Raw genomic sequence first — 18,633 nt, 5'->3', positions numbered from 1 at the left:
ATACGTTAAGACTCTTCAGAATTCATGTTATGCCTGTGCAGCTGTAAATGGTTTGTATGGGTCACACTTGACAAACTCTTAGTAGGACATAAACCAGGGAGTTTCCATTAATTCTGTTAAGGAAAATGATAGGCTATTAAGACTTGATAATGATTCAACAGTTTCAGGGTACAACTCAATTGTACTCTAACAAAGTAAAACCAGCAAAACTGCTTGCTTTATTCTGATTTCAACCTCTGATCTGATCTGCCAACTGAGATCTATCTGATTTTGATTATGTATCCTCAATGCTCCTAATTTCACTCACTTGTTCTGTTTCTTGTTTCTTCAGTGGAAGTCAAATGATGTAGTGAATTCTAGAAGATATCTCATCCCGAAAGAAATCATAACCGGTCATGGAACCTACCGGAAGTACTTATCTTTTGCCGGGGAGATAGTCTTCTAAAACAAAAGACAGTCACAAACCATGAATAGTTATTAACCAAGAACGGCTATGTACAGACAACACCTGTAAATAAGTAACACCCTCGGCAGTGGACCTCAAGGGCTCATCAACAATGAAATGGCTAACCAAAATGTTTCTTAGGCACGGATTACAAATGTAAGAAGTTGCTGGATCTTTAATCGAGCCTCAATAAGTGTAAGAGTAACTTCATTTACTGATGATGATTTGTGCTTGCTGAATGAGGAATTTTCTCTATGCTTATTTCTGTCTACCAGGAAACCTGATTACTAAAGATTCACGTCCGAGAAAAGAAACATTCAATCCCTTCAACTTCGAATTAAGAGAACAAATCCCGTGCCCTTCTGGTTCGGCATGAACTGCTACCCCAAAACTGAGACTGTCATCATTGGGTCAACATTATCTGACAGAAAATGAATAGAAAATTGTTTGCTTTTCATTGAACCGACAATGACAGATTGAATATTGGGTTAATTGAAATTATAAACAGTCTTTTGAAACTAAAAGAACATTGCTGGCTTTTCTTTGTTTAGAGAGCAAACCATTCTTCATCTCTAGCCTTTATACCATTAAAAAATTTACATTAGATGGAATCCAACTGGTTTTTCAATAACGTGCATTCCATTTACGCAGAGGATTAGTCCATTAATTGCAATACTGTTCCAAGTTAATTCAGTTTCACACTTGGCCTCGTAAGTTCAAAAGCTCATATTATTTACCCTGAAATATGTATTTTGATGCCAACCAAACAGTTGGCATCAATTGTGGCACACTAATTTAGACAGATATAAACAGGGTTTGCTCACCTAGAATGAGGTTGAGGACCAACATAGATCAGACGAGCACTCCATTTAAGCAAAAACAAAATCCTTCAAGAAGTGCAGAATTTGTTAAACCATTAGACGAGGACCTCAATATGTTAGATTCATGATACTATTTTAGCTCCATCTTTTTGGCCAAACAAACCGCGAAATTCGCTCATATGTCCTCTTCAATGACCAAGAATCAAGAGAAATGATGCAATCTTAAGGAAGCTGAAAGAATACTATATCTTTCCTGCACAAAACCCAGCATCTTATTCAAATGGAAAGAAAAATCGGCTCTATCTAAAAAGCATAACCTCCTTAGTGGCTGATTTTATCTCTATTTCTCTTTCAAAGATATCCCACTTCACTAGAGCAGCTAAAATTTCACCATTGTGCTGTATATATACGTCGTCAAACAACTGAAATAAGAGAGGACACATCATTCTACACAACTTTGGTCCTTTTCCAACTACTAATGGCATATAATTAATGTCATGCATTAAACATTAAGTAACACCTTCTCCTCTCGTTTTCCTTTTCTTGCACAGACACAATTAACTGTCAAAATAATCAGAGCAAGGTCATAAATCTGGACAAGAATTTACAGACCAATGTTGATGGGTCTTCTATCGACCCTCCAAAAGTGTAAAACTAACTTCATTAGCTGACGATGATTCAACCTTGCTGGATGAGGAACTTTCTTTACGGGGATATCTGTCCACGAGGAAACCTGGTTGTTTGGGCACAGGTAGTGTATTCTCACTGCTGAACATCATCAGGATCTGTGACATCGTTGGCCTATCCTCAGGATGCTCTTGCAGGCACAACAGAGCAATATGAATGCAACGCAGCACTTCAGATAGAGTGCATGTATCTACTGAGTCCATATCAATCAGTTCGATCGATTTGCCTGCTTTGTGCATTTCCCAGGCCTGAAATACACCAGTGAAAAACCAATCATTCTTCAGGCAACTCTAGTCAGCAGATAAACCAATGAATTCAAGTACTTAAACTTACATATCCAATGAGGTTGCTCTCCGAATGATATAATCCTCTGTTTCTTTTTCCACTTATAATCTCTAGGACCAAAATGCCATAGCTGAAGACATCAGATTTAACTGAGAACAGCCCGTCAATTGCATATTCGGGTGCCATATAGCCACTGAGGGACACAATTGAAATTGGAAAGCATTAAATACGGAAGCGTTATAACTTTTCCACAGTAGAAAATGAGCAGAAGCAACACATACTAGGTGCCTGCCACTCTACTTGTATTCCCTTCTGTTTGATCTCCACCGAATATTCTAGCCAGGCCAAAATCTGAAATTTTAGGGTTCATCTCAGCATCAAGTAAGACATTACTTGCTTTTAGATCTCTATGTATTATCCTCAATCTTGAATCTTGATGAAGATAAAGAAGGCCCCTTGCAACACTGCAGATAATGTGGAACCGCTTACTCCAATCCAATAGTCTTCCTCTTGCCGGATCTAGCATGTTGTCATTCAACTTCAGTTCAATTTCTAACTATGTTTACAGTAAAATAAACAACATATTCAAATGTGGACCAAATATAGTTACTAAATTACCAAAGATAAAGGCGTCCAAACTTTTGTTTGCCATGTACTCATAGACAAGCATTTTTTCTTCTCCCTGAATGCAACAACCAAGAAGCTTTACTAGGTTTCGGTGCTGGAGTTTTGCAATCAATGTGACTTCATTCATGAACTCCTTCAATCCTTGTCTAGAGATAGTTGAAAGTCTCTTCACAGCAATTTCTTGTCCATCTACCAGTGTACCCTGAAATGTCACATACTGTAAGATCTACAATAGTAAATACATCTCCATGTTTCTGATCATCCAATCAAAATATTTCCAGTTACCTTATATACAGGTCCAAAACCACCTTCGCCGAGCTTGTTTTCGATTGAAAAATTGTTTGTGCATTTGGCAAGTGTAATTAGATCAAAGAGTGGGAGCTCCAGGTCATCTTTGGTACCTTCTTTCTCTAAAACTTCTGTCGCATTTTCGGTTCTCTCTGAAATAGAAAAGATTCATTCATGTAATGCAAGAGACAAGAGAAGGCTGATATATAGTTTGGGTAATTTTAACACTAATCACTCCATTTAATTTAGCAAAGAAATGTTCTACAGTGAGTAGAGATTAACGACGGAGTCATTCTTAAATAATGAGGTAGCTTTTTAACCAATTGATGAAAAGCAGTGAAGCTTATGTAGGGAATACATTCAATTCAGGATGTGGATCAAAAGAGTGAGCAGATGATCTTAGGGTATTACTGTTTGCTGTTTTTCTCAATTTATACTGCCTATTCCCACTTTATGTGCATTTGGCATTAAGTGAGATTAAGAACCATAAAGGTCCAATTTTTCTTCAATACAGTCGCTTCTACTGTCAAATCAACCCTGACTTCTATGATTAGGAGATGTTACACGGGCCAACTGGTTGCATGTATAATCACTAGAGGAAGTATGAGAACTCCATTCAAGCACATGACATGAACAGCAAACTGAAGATCCAACACTCATGTAGCTGAAATAAGAAAAAATGGTAGTCTGCAGTGTATGGAAGTCGAGTGTTTCAGTAAGAAAGGAAAGTAAACACCACTAGGATGAGCCCTCTTGCAATTTGGCAACTGTTGCCTCAACTTTGCTTACTGTAAATCAATAAGTGGAGCAGCTCAATATGTCTCAACTATTCTCTCTCATGTAAATCCAGAAAAATGCTAATCAAATTTGAAGATTGCTATATGTCTTCTTTTGTTTGTAAATGGTCAAGATATTGAAGTAGCCATTCATCTTTTCAAACATTGAATTAAACAAAAAGCTGCAGTAATTTTAACTTGCAAACAGCTTAAGAAGCATCTTTACCTCCAGATTTCATTCTGCTTCTGACAACAAAATAGAGGGCCGTGAGCATGGCAGCAAGTAATCCAATTGCTGGAATGACAATGGCAGTTATCAACAGTTTGCGCTTACTCTTCCCTGCTCCATTGAATTGCACATGAAGAGCATATAAGTAAAAAATAATCAAGAAGTCACTATAATCATCCAGCTCCCTGATAAGATCTTTTAAGTGGCCACATTGAGTTGATACCTATTTCAGAAGCTGACATCCGAATGTATATGTCTTGACCGCCACTTGGAAACTGTCTCATATCAATAAGATCTTTAAACCACAACACACAACCGCTACCTTTCCCACTTATATCTGAGTTTGTGTAAGCTGTACATGAACAGTTCTTCAAGCATCTCGTTCTGCAGTCCTTGAGGCTTAAGCTGCCATCTACCCATGTATATGTTGTAGCTGGCAATTTCATCTGAGTATATTTTATAAATCCATCACCATCATTGCAACTCAAAAGCTTATCCCTGGCACATCCCTGTGACCAATCGTTTGAGTTCCACTTGTCCGGATACTTGGGCGAAAATCCTTTCAGGCACTGGCAATACGGCAACTTGTCAGTCAAGCATTTACTATAGGCACCACAGAGGCCATAATGGTCACAATAGTCCTTTGGAACTGAAAGGAAGAGCATCCAGCTTTGAGAATCTTCATTCCAAGTGGAGAGTTCCCATAGAGAGGTACTTTGATTCACAACAATCCTAACGAGCTGCGACTTGTTCTCCACATCGAATGTATGGTACACCTCAATTCCATTGTTTATGAACTTATATGAAAAGACAGGATTGGCTCCTGACTGTGGTGCGCCACTGAAACGGAGTCCATTCCAAGGTCCACTTCTGAAGTACTTATTTGATCCCTGCCATGCTACAAGCTCAGGATAGTTACTTCTCTCCAACCCCCAAGTGAAATCTCCAGGAGATGGGTCATCAGGACTCATCCAAGAAGTTAAGTGCCGTTCTAGACTGCTATTTGCATCCCATCCAATCTTCATGTCTGGCAAAAATGTATCAGATGGGTAATCAAAGCTTTGCCATAGATAAGTATCCGGACTGCCATTTCCATTGTCTCTCAGCACGAGATTTCCACTATCCAAGAGCTGTAAAACTGGCTTTTGGGCCTGTTTCATAGAGTTAGTTGACCAAACGACACTAGTATTCTGGCTGAGGAGGACAAGATTGCCTGTGCTGACAACCATCAACGTGCCTGAAGAGTCCTTGAGTGGCTTGCTTCTATTTGCAACCCAGACAACGGTTCTTACAGGGACATTCTTATACCAAATTCCCAAGTATCGATCTGTGAGATTACCTGGACTGAAAAATCCTAATTCGAAGGTTCCACCACTCGAAACTAGTGTCTCCCCATCACTGATTGATTGAGATACATATACTGTGTCAACTGCGACTGAGGATCCCCAGAACCAGATCAAGCTTTCTGCAAAAAGCAGAACACCGAGGATGCCCATGTGCCTGGCTTAGCGCTATAAGCCCTCTTTCAGAAGAACATCTTCATGGCAATTAATCTAGGGCAAGAAACTGAGTGGAAACCTAACAAATGATAATAAAATGGACCAGAATGTCTCCTTTTCAAGAACAAAAATCAACCCTTGACAAGTAGCGGTAGGCACATATAAAGTATCGTCACCTGATAATGACAGGTTGAAAGAAGTCCTCCATCACGATTTGCATATCACTTCTTTACACGGACGTGCGATGTGAACCGGTGACACTGCCGATTTGGTGTTGAAAAAAAAATGAATCTTTGGTAGTGCTTTCTTCAAAGCAGGAGAAAGCAGATGGACTGGCCTGCCGTTTCCGTGCTTTCCAGCCGCGTTTCACACTACAGCAGTCAAGGGGCGTTCAGAGAAGGTCCAAGTGGGGTGTTTTATTTGCATCAGCGAGACTAAAGTCAACAATGAGAGGCTAAAATAAAGAAAAGCATGTTTAGTTTTCTTAGTGAAGAGATGAAATCATTCTTGTCTTTGGCCTTTGTCCTCCTCAACAAATGGACAGAATCCAACTGCTCTTTGAATTAGTGTTTTCCCACTTATAATATACAATTATCACGCCATCGTTCGCATCTAGAATCATCGAAAACAACGCGACAAAAGAATTTATAACTTGAGACCTGTTACCGGACCATTCCTGGCAAATGTTTTAATCTCTCAATTAAGCATTTAAAGTGGCTGAGGATTTTTCGACCAAATAAAGAAAGTGGTTGAGGATTTCGTGAAGCTAAAGATTACTTACGGAGGTAGCACTCTGCATAAGAACGACAGATAAAAGCATCAGTCACGTGTCACAAGCCGAAAGAAGGTCGATCTGAGGGGTTCCCCGGAGTCAACTGCGACTCATCCGTGGTCATAATCCCAATCGATCGGCCCGTGACACACGCGTGTAACGTGAGGCCAGAAGGGACTAACATCAATTCTAAGCAAGCATTAAACCGGATTCTTCAAGAACTATAAGAGGAACAACAAGATGCACAATAGGATACCTTCAGGACCATTTCTACTGTTGTAGCTTCATCTAATGATCATCCTTTTGGCTGTAAGAATGACACATCGCCCGTTTTCCCCTCAGAATGATCAAGAATCAACAAGGAGAATGCAAAACTCGAGGCAACTAAAGGAATGACAATTCCTGATTGCAAAATTGCAGCAAACTTAATAAATGCCAAATCAACACTAGCTCTGTCTAATAAAAGTCAGTAGGAACTTTGAATTTATTTCTTTCATCATCCGGAAAATTGGCACTTTATAACCGATAAGTCGCTTATATATCATTTAATGGCTCAATTGCTCATTGATCTTTCATAAAAACTGCAGTTCAGCAACTGAGTCCAAGTTGAAATAGAACTCCATTTCAAGGTTAGGGATGTCCAAATCATGTGCCGCCAGACGATCACACAGGCGCCCACACGCGCACAAAACAAAATCCAGGAAAAAAGAGGAGCTGCTCAAAGTTAATCATACTGTAAATCCGTTTATTCTATTTTTTGTCTGAACAATTCCATGGCGGATCAAGAATCGGTAAGCAATTAAGAATACAACAAGAGCAGTGTATGACGGGTCAATAAGAGTCAGACAAACAAAAGGGAAAATCAAGAAAATCCTCAGAACTCCTTCCGAAGAGCCTCCTCCAACAGAAACTCCGACTCCTCCATCAGCTCGGGGCTTAATCTGAACATCAAGACGCAGAATTCCATCTGACTGAGCGCGCCGTCCCCGTCGAAGTCGCCTTCCCTCATCATAGACCGCAGATCATCGTCGCTCAAGTCCTGCAACCCCAGGAGGGCGGAGTTCTTCTTGAGGCTCTCGAACGTGATGACCCCTTTATCGCTGTCCATCAAGAGATTGAACCCATTACACAGCTCCCCGATCAGGCCCTCGCCGCCCAGTTTGTCGGCCATGGTGGGCAGGAAGTCGTGGAAGCTCGACTCGGCTCTCTGGGACGCCATTGGAGATCGAAAAGACAAGAGCTTGAAGAGAAAGATTCAAACTTTCTGCTGAAAGATCGAAGCTTTGGGAGGTTGGGGAAGATGGGTGATGAAGGAGGCGTTGGGGGAGTGGGAGTACATATAGATGGGTAAAGGGTCAACGGAAGTTCCGAGAAGGGAGCGCCCATGGAAGACAACTAAGGTACAGCAGGTCGGTCGCTTTGGGTCTGAGAGGCTGGTTTCTTGGAAGGTGGAAGGGAAGTTCCTTTGCTTTCCTTCGGACATGGGTGAGCTCATGCGGGCGGCCGAAAAATAAAAAATTTAATTTTATTAACTGGGTCTTTAAAATAATGTCATAATGTCGTATTTGCATTCATCACACATCCGTTTCCTTTTTTCACCGGTACTTACTCATTTTTGGGTTGGCGTCGGTGCAATTTCCTGACTTTTCTTTTTCTCTTTTTCACTTTCATTTTGCAGCATCCGAAATTTAGTTGTTGATTTATCAGATATGGAAAGAATTTGATCTGAGCTGTAGTGAACAATGAAATTCCAAAAGAATATAGTATTTTCCATGGGAAACCACTATTATTCCTTGTTCTTTTGGCTTTTCCCTTTTTTTACTTTTCTGTGGCGTGTAATGCCTAGCATTTTCACGTGTTTCAATCGCTGCTTTAAAAGCGGACCGCGGAGTTTTAAAGGGTCAATGATGGAAAGCTCATGCATTCTCGAGGATGGCCTGATGGGGAAACTTGTTCATTGAAGGAGTCAATGGTTGACTTTTAACCGGTCTACTCGTTTTGGTTTTGTGCTGAGGAGGCTCCTTCCAATCTTTTCTTATTGCGATTCTCTTTTGCTTTCTCAAGAGATGGGAACGTTGGGAGACTTAGCCGACATTGCTGTCTTATCCGGCTTCTTTCCTTCACAAGGAGGCAAAATTGCGTTTGAAGTGCAATGTCTATGGGAGCAGGTTACTTTTTAACGTTTCTTAGATTGGTAGCCTTTTGTCTTCCTTCATTTTCTTTGCAATTTCCTGGGATTAGGACACGTTTTGAGTCTTTTGACCACATCGCAGTTCTGCGATTGAATACTGGTCTTTAGACCACATGTGATAAATGAGCAATAGTTTTCTGGCAATTGGGGAGCTCGGTTGGGTCGTCACATGGTTGGATAAACCTTACGTAAGACTATTTTGTGGGGTCTCATCAGTCATCACTGAAGTTTTGCGGAAACTGTCGTAGACCATTGCATCAGACTTTTAGTTCAGTGGCCAGCTATCCAACAGTGTGTTTATCCAGTCTCACTTTCATCGTTGCTCTGTTGGTTACCTAATCCCGCTCTGGCAGTATTGACAAGATGTTCTAATCTAGTATACAGCAAGAATAAAATCTAGACATACAGAAATGACCTTGGAGGGCATTAAAATGCTAATTAAGTCTCGTTTTTCTCATGTTGGGGATAGAACCTCATTATCAGATGATGAAGTGTCTATCGGGCTGCCGGCATTGTGATGCTCACTGCATTGTCTGTATAATAATCTTCCCTTGTTGAAGCTGAACATGAGTTTTCGGGGCTTCTTTCCATGAAGAAACCCGGTTGCTTTGGTTGGGGCAGAACCTTTCCTTCGCTTCCCAGCATGGAAGCAACTGTGGACATGGCTGGCCTGTTTGTAGGAAACTTTTGGACGCACGACAACTCGACATGGATGCATCTTTCTACTTGAGGCTCAATGGCAGAGTCGCACAAGGATTCATCGAGAGTTTCTAACGCCCTACCTTGGGTCCAAAGCAACCATACCTATTACAATTCAAATTATACCGGTAAGCTAGCTTGCATGTCATTGAAAGAAGAAACTATGTTAATATATCTGTATGAATCAGACATAGTTACTTGCACCAAGAAAGCACAAGCAATGTTCTCTTCTAGCCCAACTCACGTGCCCAAGAAGGATGGCAGAATCCTCTATTCTTTATACCACTTACAATTGCTAATATGAGCACTCCAAAGCCAAATACGTCGGATTTCATGGAAAACTTCCCATCAAAAGTATACTCTGCGGACATATAGCCGCTGCAGTAAGCAGATCATTTGTGCATTAGTTCTCTAAAGCACTAGCTCAGGCACTCACAACAGAATCATGAACTTACTAGGTTCGCATCACTGCTAGTTTTTGCTTCTTTTACATCACCACCGGAGATCCTAGCCAAGCCAAAGTCTGAGATTTTAGGATTTAGATTGGCGTCTAGCAAAATGTTGCTCGCCTTTAAGTCTCTGAATAATTTGAAGTTTTGAATCTTGGTGGAGATACAGAAGTCCTCGTGCAATTCCCATAACAATGTCAGATCTTCTATCCCATGCCTACAAGAAGCTTTTATCTTGATCTGCACATTGCAAAATGACACGAAAGCTTCAAGTGACTGATCTTTGCACTTCTTGCTACGTCAATTTACTGTACGTGCTACAGAGCTTATTAGAACAGACTGAGATCGAGAGCGTCATACCAAAAATGAAATGTTCTAAGCTTCCATCAGTCATATATTCATAAATCAAAATTCTTTCCGTTCTTTCAGTGCATCAGCCCACAAGTCCTATGAGATTCCTGTGCTGAAGTTTTGCACTCAGAACCACTTCGTTCATAAACTCTTCAAGGCCTTGTCCGGAATTCTTTGACAGCCTCTTTACCGCTAGTTCTTGATCCACCAAAAGATTGCCCTGCATAATCAATATTTCAATTATTTCTGTGCCTCTTACATGAGCACTTAGCTACAGACTGTACACAGCTTACCTTGTAGACAGGGCCAAAGCTGCCCTCCCCGATCATATTTCTCCGAGAGAGATTGTCAGTAGCAGCAGCAATCATAGCAAAATCATATAACGGCAAGTCAAAATCATCCTTTCCACTTCCCCAACCTAATAATATGAAAATCAGACATAACAGGACAACAATATAGCATCGACTTGAAACAGAAATTGATCTAGCCTATTTAATGAAATGAAACTGGATTTTGTTGGTAAGTAGGTTTACCTCTCGCCTTCAGTCTTCTCCTCTTGTAGATCACCCAAATTGCCATGGCCAGAAGGAAAAATCCCAAAATGGCTGGAATCCCTATGATGATCAATCTTTTCTTTTTGTTGGGCCTTTGGATTGCATCTAGATAGAGGAAAATGGAGGACATTAGTTATGTTACCCGAGATTCTGTTAAATAAGCAAAGGGTCTGCATTCATGATCACGTGGAAGGGAAAAAAAACAAGCCGAACGAATTAAATGAAGCAGGAACAAATTGCAGGTTACAAGAGTATGAAATATCCACACATAACCATATTATAGACTAAGGGCTACAGTAAGATCAGCTCTGCTAGTTTGAAGATGGACGTACCTAGTTCAGAAGCTGGTAGTCGTACGAATATATCCTGCTCATAGTGAACTTCTTGAAATTCTCTAATATCAGTTAGGTCACCAAACCACATTAGGCAGCCACTACTACCTCCTGTAACATAGGAATTAGCATAAGCTACACAGGAACAATTCTTTAAGCACTCAGCCTTGCAATCACCGAGGCTCATGTTCTTGTCTAACGAGAAATCTATCAGTTCAGGCAGTTTCACCCCAGAAAGTTTCCACCCCCGAACGTTTCAAGAAGCCCTCCCCATTTGAACAATTAAGGGATAGTAATCTCACACAACCCGAAGACCAGTTAAGCACGTCCCATTCCTCCAGTGACTTGGGGGTGTACTCATGTAAGCATTCGCATATCGGAGCCTGGTTAATTCTGCAGAAACCATTGGCACCACACTTCACATAATTGTCACATAAATCATTTGGAATTATTACATAATATCCCACGCAGTGCTCCAATTCATATACACTAGTCGTCGTAGTAATCCAGACTGGTTTAATGTGACTCTTGTAACGAGTCCACTTGACGGAGGCTCATATGTGAAATATATCTCTCTTGCATTGTAAATTAGTGCAGGCTTGGAGACTGAAGTTACTTCCACGAAGCACCGCTGAATTGAGCTCCATTCTGCGGTCCCATCCAAAACTTTATTACCGAGTCTGTCTAGACTAATTCCCATTGTGGCAACCCCTGAATGTTTGGTCTGTACATATAATCTTCGGGGGACGGATCATCTACGCTTCTCCAGGAAGTCAGGTACCTCTCTAAACCAGTTGCCAAGTTCATCCCGATGTTCATACCAGCCGATTGCGTGTCAGATGGGTAATCGAAGCTTTGCCTCGAATATTCATCGAAACTCGAACTGCTATTCTCTCTAAGAACTAGATTTCGCAGGTTCAAAAGCCGAGCAACAGGATAAGTGTTCCCAAGGAATATGAAGACCAGACTACACTGTTTGGCTGGTTTAGAAGAACAAGTGCTCCACCATTAGGAATTGCGAGAGTGCCATTTGAATCGGCAAGCAGGTTGTTCCCGTTGGCGACCCACACGACGGTCTCGTAAGTGATCTTGTACCATATTCCCAAGTATCTGTTCCTGGAGTTGCCAGGAGAGAAGAAGCGAAGCTCAAAGTTTTGGCTTGAAGAAACTAGTGTCTCTCCATCACTAATGGACTGACCTGAACTTAATGTATCACCTGCATTTGACAAGCCTAGCACGGAAAGAAAGACCATAGAAGGGTCCAAGAGGGTGAAGAGAGGATGACTTCTCATTTCAACGCCTTCCAATGACTTTCTCTTGCTCTTCCCCATGTATATGCCTTCACTAAAAAAAAATAAAAAATAAGGCCGGCGAACTTATCCAGAGTTCGAGTTGATCCCACATTTAAAAGCCAATATTTCAGTTGCCTCTATGTTACTCATACTTTTCGCCCGTACGCAAAATTCTGGTGGAGCTTTAGGATGAACGGATAATTGTTTAATTTGTCAACAATGTCGGCATAAAATTTTTTTAGAGTGAAAGCATAGTAAGTAATTAGTTACCTGAGAAAGTAAACAATACATCTTAAATTTATTCAAGTGAAGGATAATATACTGTAGCAATAAGGAGATTTTTTACAATAACCCTTATTCGAATGATGGTTACATCACATTGATCTCACTTCAAATCATTTTCACACTAGGGGCGCGTTTGTTTATGTTTCTATTAAAAAATTATTCCAGGGAACAAAAATAGAAAAAACTATTTATGTTCTGGAAAACAATTTTTGACCAGAAAGACGCGTTTAGTAAACTTGTTCCGGGAATAAAAAATGAATAGAAACACATTTAGTAAGTTTGTATTCTTTTTTTTTTCTTTTAATTTTTTAATATTTTATTTTCTTTTTCCTTTTTATTTTCTTTTTTTTTTCTTTTTTTGGATGGTCGCTGGCCTCGGCCATGGCCAGCAATTGACCGATGAGGGCCAGTGGCCTCGCCTCACCTCGCGCCAGTGAGGCTCAGCCTCGCCTTGGCTGGGCGAGCCTAGATCTGGTAAGGTTGAGTCTCGCCGGTGGCTGGGCGAGCTCGGCCTCGCTAGGGACCAGCGACCCTCCGGCAAGTTCGCCAGCCCTCAACGGCTGAAAATTTGTTTTTCAAAAGTATTTTTGGAACAAAAAAAACAATTTTGTTTTTGTTTATTATTTCTGTTCTAATTTTCTTCTCGGAACAAAAAAACAGATTTTGAACAAAAATGCAAACAAACGCGATTTGTTCTTTTCTTTATTTCCCAAGAACAAAAAAACAGAAAATCTGTTCATGAACAGAAAAAAAGAACATAAACATGCACGCCCCAGGTGTTTCTTGAAATGTCATTGAATTGAATGTGTAGTATTAGTTAGACTTGGAGCAACCATAAAATCATAGTAAAACTGTCATGTTAACTTCAGTACTTTTCAGTGCAATTGAAGCTATCCATCGTATAGCTTTGCGTTGCTTTTTGTGTTAGGGACCGATGGCAAAACTATCATCATCTGGAGAAATTAAATGATTCGACACTGTACTATGTTTGATGAAGCATGATCAGGTCAAGGCCTAGCGAAGGCAATTTTCATCTCGATGACTATCCAGCTGTAGCGAAACCGGGAGACTACCGTTACCCGATTGGATTAGTTGAGGTCTCTGAGAAACCCGAGAACTCGATGCCATGAAAGAAGAAGAGCATGGTCTAATGGCCTCCTGAGCAAAAATTGCTTCCTCGGGCTCAAGTACATTTACCAGGTTATCCATGAAACTTGTTTTGGTTCGACTACAGTATAATTCCTATCTCGATTCTTCTGGAGCGGCAACCTGTTCAATTACGTTCTGTGAACTTAAATTTTTCTTTTTTAATTTGTCAATTATTTATTTATTTATTTATTTTTGGGTGCTGGAGAGCCGCTTTAACCGACAGCCGCCACGTAAACCCCCAGGTATCGATAGCAGGGAAACCACCACCGGCGACATTGCCAATTATTTATCTCTACAGAAAACCCCGAAAAAAAGCATCTACAAGCTAGGCAGGACAAAAAGTATGGACAGCGTTCATTTTGTTTTTTCCACCGATTATGACTTTTATATTTTGGTAGTTTTTTTTTTTTTTTTGACATTTATATTTTGGTAGTTCGCCCATGACAGGGCATGTCCAAGGGGCACGGTTTGCCCTAATGTGTCCAGGAGGCACCTATTACCTATGATGAGGTGTGTTTGTTGAGAGTTACAGGTTTGAAGGGTTATCTTTAAAGGAAGTTAAAATAAATTGTGAAGATAACAGCCAATTTATGAAAGAAAAAAAAAAAAGAACATACGTTGAAATTAACGTTTTCCCCTCTTCATTAGAAAACACACAAAACGATTTATATCAATGGTCAGTATTAATATCATGAAACGTGAATATTTTTTTTTGTGATTATATTCAGATCATCATAAAGTTGTAAATCTATCCATTATGCGCTGATAATTCAATGTGTATATCTGGATAATTCTTTTTATTGTGCATCGAAAGATTAATAATTTCTTCTGTTGACTTCTATTCAACGATCAGCCGGCATAAATCTTATTTTGCGGCCATTACTCCGTGTAGATTAATGCAATGAGAAGTCCTTCGTCTTCACGGCACTCCGCAAATGCCGGCAGATATAGCTGAGAAAATTGCGACCCAGTACTTTTTTATTTATTCGTCGGCGTTTTCTGTTGAGAGAGCAAAGCTGGTAGCGACAACTGGGGGAGAAACTATATAATAAATGGTGAAGAATAGAAATAAATGTCAAATCACATGGGCGATATGGCATGTCAAATGTCAAATCCTTGTCCCCACTTCCTGCGGAAAACCTGGGTCATCCTCAGCTAGCGTTAAACGCAAGTGTACTATGTCTATAACAAGTGTTCCTGGTCCGTCAATTCTGTACAGCAATCACAACGAATTTTCTGCCTGTGAAGAAACTGAGGCATGCTCATAGAGGAGACTGCGTAATGTTCTTACAGCTGCTAGCCCGAATGTAACGAACACTGAAGGAACGCATTGATGACTATATCTTATCTTGCAGCTGAAGGGAGATGGCCAACTATTCCGTGTCCACAATACCCTCAATTGAAGTCTATGAATCTCAATTGGCACTATATGTGATGAGTTTTGACTAGAGATTTTATTTGCAATCTCTTGTTCATTTCAATAAAAAATGTATGATAATATTGTGGACTGAGTTTCACAAAATCGACATGGGACGTGCTTATCAATTTTTCAAGTTTTGATTTTGTAACTACATCACATCGTACTACTATCATAGTCAATTAGCTTCTCATAAGGTGTTGTAGAAACAAAAGATATTCTTAAGTATTCTAGGTAACACATTCACCTAAAATTGAATTCCTTTGGATAATTTTGGTTTATTGATATACTCACAATACTAAAAATTACAGAGCAAATTGAAAATTGGGATTAATATGGACCTCAAGTGGGAAATGCTAATTGGAGAGGATGTGGCGCATATTTTCAGATCATTTTTATTTGTCAAACACATTATATTGATCATTATTTAGTCATTTTAATCAATTTTGGCCGAAAATTACTAATGTAACGAATTAGTTAGCGCTAACCATCCTATGTCGCATGGCCTATGCTAATGTGGTTAGTTAATTCATTTTCCTGACCCTTGTTGGCCTAGAATTGCAAAGAGAAAAAGAAAAAGAATAGAAAAGAAAAAAAATTAAAAAAATTTAGATATTTTAAAAAAAATCATCCACATTAGTATTGACCATATAATATAAGATGTCTAATGTTGACTAGACTACCATGTTAACAATTTTCGATCAAAACTGAAATGAATGACTAAATTGGTAAATTAAAAAAAGGTTAATGACTACATTACCAAATCGTTAAAAATATTTAGGATTAATTAGCACAATTAGGCGGTGTAATGGTAGAGTCAGATCGCGTGGATCTGATAAGCACGCTACAGAACGAAGGGACTTTGTTGGGAAGTAAAAGCCATCATCGAAGAATTCTCCTCGTTATCAAGATTATTAGAAGTGGGCCTGGGTTATTGCCCAAGAAATGCAGATTCAGTGGCTGACTGCGCGGGCTCAAAGGAAAAGAAGTCGTCCGCAAGATTGGCTATCTTGCCCTCCTCTGGTCCTTTGGGCTTTGATTATAATGACGGCCCAGTAGACCAGTTTATGATATAAATGGAAATCGTTTATGACCAAAAAGAAAAATTGGCAGGATAAAATTGGCATAATTGAAATGTTGAGAATTGAATTGGTACTGTACAATAAATTGAAGACTTTTTGGACAATAATCCCAAACAAATTTAAACATGGTACTTACGTTGAGAATTGTCCTTCCATTAACATGAGAGTGTTTTTGTTTCCACAATGGACTGGGCACTCTTTTGTTCTTTTATAAAATTGTCAGACTCTCTTTATGCTCTTGATTTGGTAATTCTAGTCTTCCAGATTCTAATCTCCAGTTTTAATGCGTCAGTGATGGAAAGCTCATGCATGTCAAGAAAGGCGTGAAGGGAATTTTTTCATTGAAAATGTCAATGGTTGACTTTTACCCAGTCTGTCGCTTTGGTTTGTGCTAAGCAAGCTCCTTCCAATCTCTTCTTTTTGCGATTCTCTTTTGCTTCCTCAAGAGATGGGAACATTGGGAAACTTTGCTAACATTGCTATCTATCCTGACTTTTTTCCTGAACAAGTAGGTAAAATTGCATTTGAAGTGCAATTGTCTGTGGAAACAAATTACCCTTTAACGTTTCTTAGATTGGTAGCTTTTCTGTCTTCCTTTCTTTTCTTTGCAATTTCCTGGGATTAAGACACGTTTCGAGTCTTTTGACCACATCGCAGTTCTGCGATTGAATACTGGTCTTTAGACCACATGTGCTAAACGAGCAAATAATTTTCCAGCAATCGGAAAGCTCTGTTGGCTCATCACATGGTTGGATAAATCTTTTGTTATCTTGAAATTAGTGGCACTGATGCAGATTGACTTCTTTTGACATCTCCTCTTCTAATTGCGGGGGTGCAGAAAGAGTTGAGAGGGAAGAGAAGCACTCTGTTCTCGGGAGCAAGGGGACAACTGGTAAGTCCATTACATATCTAATTAAAGTCACCATGAATCGACGTAGGACGATTCTATGGGGTCTCATCACTGAAGTTTGCGGAAACTGTTATAGACCATTGCATCAGACTTTTAGTTCAGCCGCCAGCTAAATAAAAGTGTAATTATCCACTCACTTTTATCGTCGCTCTATTGTTTACATAATCCCGCTCAAGCAGTATTAACAACAGGCCTTTTCATCTAATCTAGGATGCAGCAAGAAGAAAATCTAGACGTACAGAAATGACCTTGGAGGACATTGAATGCTATTTAGGTTGCGTTGTTCTCTTGTCGGGGATAAAACCTCATTAACAGATGATGGAGTGTCTACCGGCCCGCTGGCATTGTGATGCTCACCGCACTGTTTGTATGATAATCTTCCCCATTTGAAGTTGAATTATAGTTTTCCAGGCTGGTATCCGTGAAGAAACCTGGTTGCTTAGGTTGAGGCAGAACCGTTATTTCACTTCCCAGCATGGAAGCGACCGTGGACATGGCTGGCCTGTCTGCAGGAACTTTTGGACGCACAACAGCCCGACATGAATGCATCTTTCTACTTGAGACTTGACGGCAGAGTCGTACAATGATTCGTGGAGAATTTCGAAGGCCCTGCCTTGGGTCCAAAGCAACCATGCCTATGACAACTAAAATTATGCCGTCAAACTAGCTTGCTTGTTATTGAAAGAAGAAACTATGTTAATATATCTGTATGAATCCGACATAATTACATGCAACAGAAAGCACAAGCAATGTTCTCTTCTAGCTCAACTTACGTGCCCAAGAAGGTTGTGGTGGTGGTTTGGATGGCAGAACCCTCTATTCTTTTTGCTGCTTATAATCTCTAATAAAAGCACTCCAAAGCCAAATATGTCAGATTTCACAGAAAAATTCCCATTGAATAAATACTCTGGGGACATATAGCCGCTGCAGCAAGCAAATCATTCATCCGTTAGTTCTCTAAAGAACTAACTTGAGCACTTGTCCGAGATAATTTGAACTTACCAGGTTCCAACAACTCTGCTAGTTTTTGCTTCTTTTTCATCACCAGTGAATATCCTAGCCAAGCCAAAGTCCGAGATTTTAGGATTTAGGTTGGCGTCTAGCAAAATGTTGCTTGCCTTTAAGTCTCTGTGAATAATTTGAAGCTTTGAATCTTGGTGGAGATACAGAAGTCCTCGTGCAATTCCCATAACAATGTCAAATCTTATTTTCCACGTCAACGAGAAGCTTTTATCCTGATCTGCACAATGCCAAATGACACAAAAGCTTCAAATGACTGACATTTGCAGTACTTGCTACGTCTATTTCCTGTACAAGCTATGAAGTTCATTTGAACACTGAAATGAAGAGGGCCATACCAAAAATGAAATGATCTAAGCTTCCATTAGGCATATATTCATAAATTAAAATTCTTTCCTCTCTCTCGGTGCAGCAGCCCACCAGTCCCACGAGATTCCTGTGCTGAAGTTTTGCAATCAGAATTACTTCGTTCA

The 18,633-nt window shown here is 40.0% G+C and overlaps 3 protein-coding genes and 1 pseudogene across 3 annotated transcripts; all 4 read right to left on the bottom strand.

The window, feature by feature from the left end:
• Nucleotides 1-582: 582 nt before the first annotated feature.
• Nucleotides 583-5,630, bottom strand: LOC139882050 (receptor-like serine/threonine-protein kinase SD1-8). The gene is made up of 9 exons (XM_071866427.1): nt 4,369-5,630; nt 4,264-4,269; nt 3,690-3,817; nt 3,151-3,305; nt 2,857-3,067; nt 2,520-2,757; nt 2,287-2,431; nt 1,939-2,201; nt 583-679 (listed from the first exon to the last, which is right to left on the bottom strand). The coding sequence occupies exons 1-9, from the start codon at nt 5,385-5,387 to the stop codon at nt 583-585; spliced, it is 2,262 nt and encodes a 753-aa protein (XP_071722528.1). The 5' UTR covers nt 5,388-5,630.
• Nucleotides 5,631-7,303: 1,673 nt separating this feature from the next.
• On the bottom strand, nt 7,304-7,648 carry LOC139882049 (calcium-binding protein KRP1-like). Its single transcript, XM_071866426.1, has one exon. It carries the CDS (start codon nt 7,646-7,648, stop codon nt 7,304-7,306), a length of 345 nt encoding a protein of 114 aa, XP_071722527.1.
• A 1,467-nt stretch (nt 7,649-9,115) lies between these two features.
• Nucleotides 9,116-12,336, bottom strand: LOC139882048 (G-type lectin S-receptor-like serine/threonine-protein kinase At4g27290; annotated as a pseudogene).
• A 5,131-nt stretch (nt 12,337-17,467) lies between these two features.
• LOC139882047 (receptor-like serine/threonine-protein kinase SD1-6) lies at nt 17,468-18,380 on the bottom strand (the record flags this gene model as incomplete). The annotated part of the gene is made up of 3 exons (XM_071866425.1): nt 17,468-17,749; nt 17,914-18,064; nt 18,143-18,380. Coding segments are annotated over 3 exons (671 nt in total), but the record flags the coding sequence as incomplete, so codon positions are not given.
• Between the last annotated feature and the right edge of the window lie 253 nt (nt 18,381-18,633).

Source organism: Rutidosis leptorrhynchoides, unplaced genomic scaffold (genome assembly GCF_046630445.1).
Source record: "Rutidosis leptorrhynchoides isolate AG116_Rl617_1_P2 unplaced genomic scaffold, CSIRO_AGI_Rlap_v1 contig222, whole genome shotgun sequence".
In the NCBI taxonomy this organism is placed as follows: Eukaryota; Viridiplantae; Streptophyta; class Magnoliopsida; order Asterales; family Asteraceae; genus Rutidosis; species Rutidosis leptorrhynchoides.
Note: the sequence above shows the minus strand (reverse complement) of the source record. Positions and strands in the feature narration are given on the sequence as shown.